General features: G+C 51.6%; 1 protein-coding gene across 1 annotated transcript in view; it reads left to right on the top strand.

Moving 5' to 3' along the window:
- Nucleotides 1–1,264, top strand: part of Arhgap27 (Rho GTPase activating protein 27) — a 32,328-nt gene that overhangs the window by 21,718 nt on the left and 9,346 nt on the right. Inside the window, exon 7 of the mRNA XM_050156883.1 lies at nt 12–224. Within this exon, the coding sequence (XP_050012840.1) occupies nt 12–224 (213 nt within the window). The remainder of the gene's footprint in view (nt 1–11; nt 225–1,264) is intronic.

Raw genomic sequence — 1,264 nt, 5'->3', positions numbered from 1 at the left:
GCAGGTCCTAGGACAAAGATGCTCTAGGAGCCTGGTGTGTCGGTCCACGTATTTTAGCAAGCCCATCTGGGTGGTTGCCCCTTGTAATTTTGCCTCCTCCATTCCTTCCTTCTCCACAGAGGCATCCTTCCAAGCTCTCCACCCCGGAGTACACGGTCGAACTGAAGGGGGCCTCTCTCGATTGGGCCCCCAAAGACAAATCCAGCAAGAAGAATGTGTTAGAGGTGAGTGAGGAGATTGGAGGAAGGGGCCCCTAAATCCCACTGCAGACAGGGCCCAGGAATGGGGTCCTACAGAAAGTGGGGCTGGAGTGCTCAAGACTCAAAGTCAAGGCTGCCCCATCTTGGGTTCAGTGTTCATCGTGTTGTCCGAAAGCCCCCACTCTGGAGACTTCATAGCCCTTGCCACTGAGGGTAAGAAGAAGCAGGTCTCTGGGAGATGAAACTGCCATCCCCAGAAGGACCTTCTCTCAGCCACCAGTCTGAGACTAAGAACTGAGTCTAGCCGCTCACTGTGATGGGCTGAGCCAGCGACCTGCTTTCACTGGCCAGAGCCCAGACTCCAGTTTTTATTGGGTCCCCAATGAATAGACTAGTGACAAGTTGGTCTGGTTTCCCAGCAGGTAGAACAAGAGGACTCTGGCAAAGGCCCCGTAGTACCACGCCCTTCACTGTCGGGGCGTGGGGGGGCAGGGGTGACCTCCCTAAGAACAGTGAGGCAGAACTCGAGAAAAGCACAGGCAGCAAGGGGCAGAGGAGATGGGGCTTAGTGAGTGAAGTACTTGTCACACAGACCCAGGAGCCTGGTTGGTGGCACAGGCTTGTAATCCCATGGCATGGAAAACAGACATGGGTTCCCTGAGACCTGCTGGCCAGCCAATCTAACCTAAATGTTGGATTCCAAGTCAGCAAGAGACCCTGTCATAAAACAACAACAAAGTAGACAGTACCTGAGGAATAACACCCAGGTTTGAACTCTGGCTTCACCTGCACATACATTCCTGCACATGCGTGCACACAATACACACATGCACAAAAAAAAAAAAAAACCCTTTGACAGTGAACTGGTAAAAACCACCACCACCAAAAAAAAAAAAAAAAAGTAGCCAGTATCTGTCAAAAACAAGTTAGGGATGGTCCAGGATGGGGAGGAGCTAGGACAAAGAGTGCATGCTCTGGTGGTCTCTGAGGGAAGCTTAGATCCATTTCTCCAGGCAGCAAGTGAGAAAAGGGACAGCAATTGGTCACGTAGATCTTTCCTGTTA

This window comes from Alexandromys fortis, unplaced genomic scaffold (genome assembly GCF_014885135.2).
Source record: "Alexandromys fortis isolate MF-2015 unplaced genomic scaffold, M_Fortis_MF-2015_v1.1 scaffold_31, whole genome shotgun sequence".
Classification (NCBI taxonomy): domain Eukaryota; kingdom Metazoa; phylum Chordata; class Mammalia; order Rodentia; family Cricetidae; genus Alexandromys; species Alexandromys fortis.
This window is presented reverse-complemented; position numbering and strand designations above follow the sequence as displayed.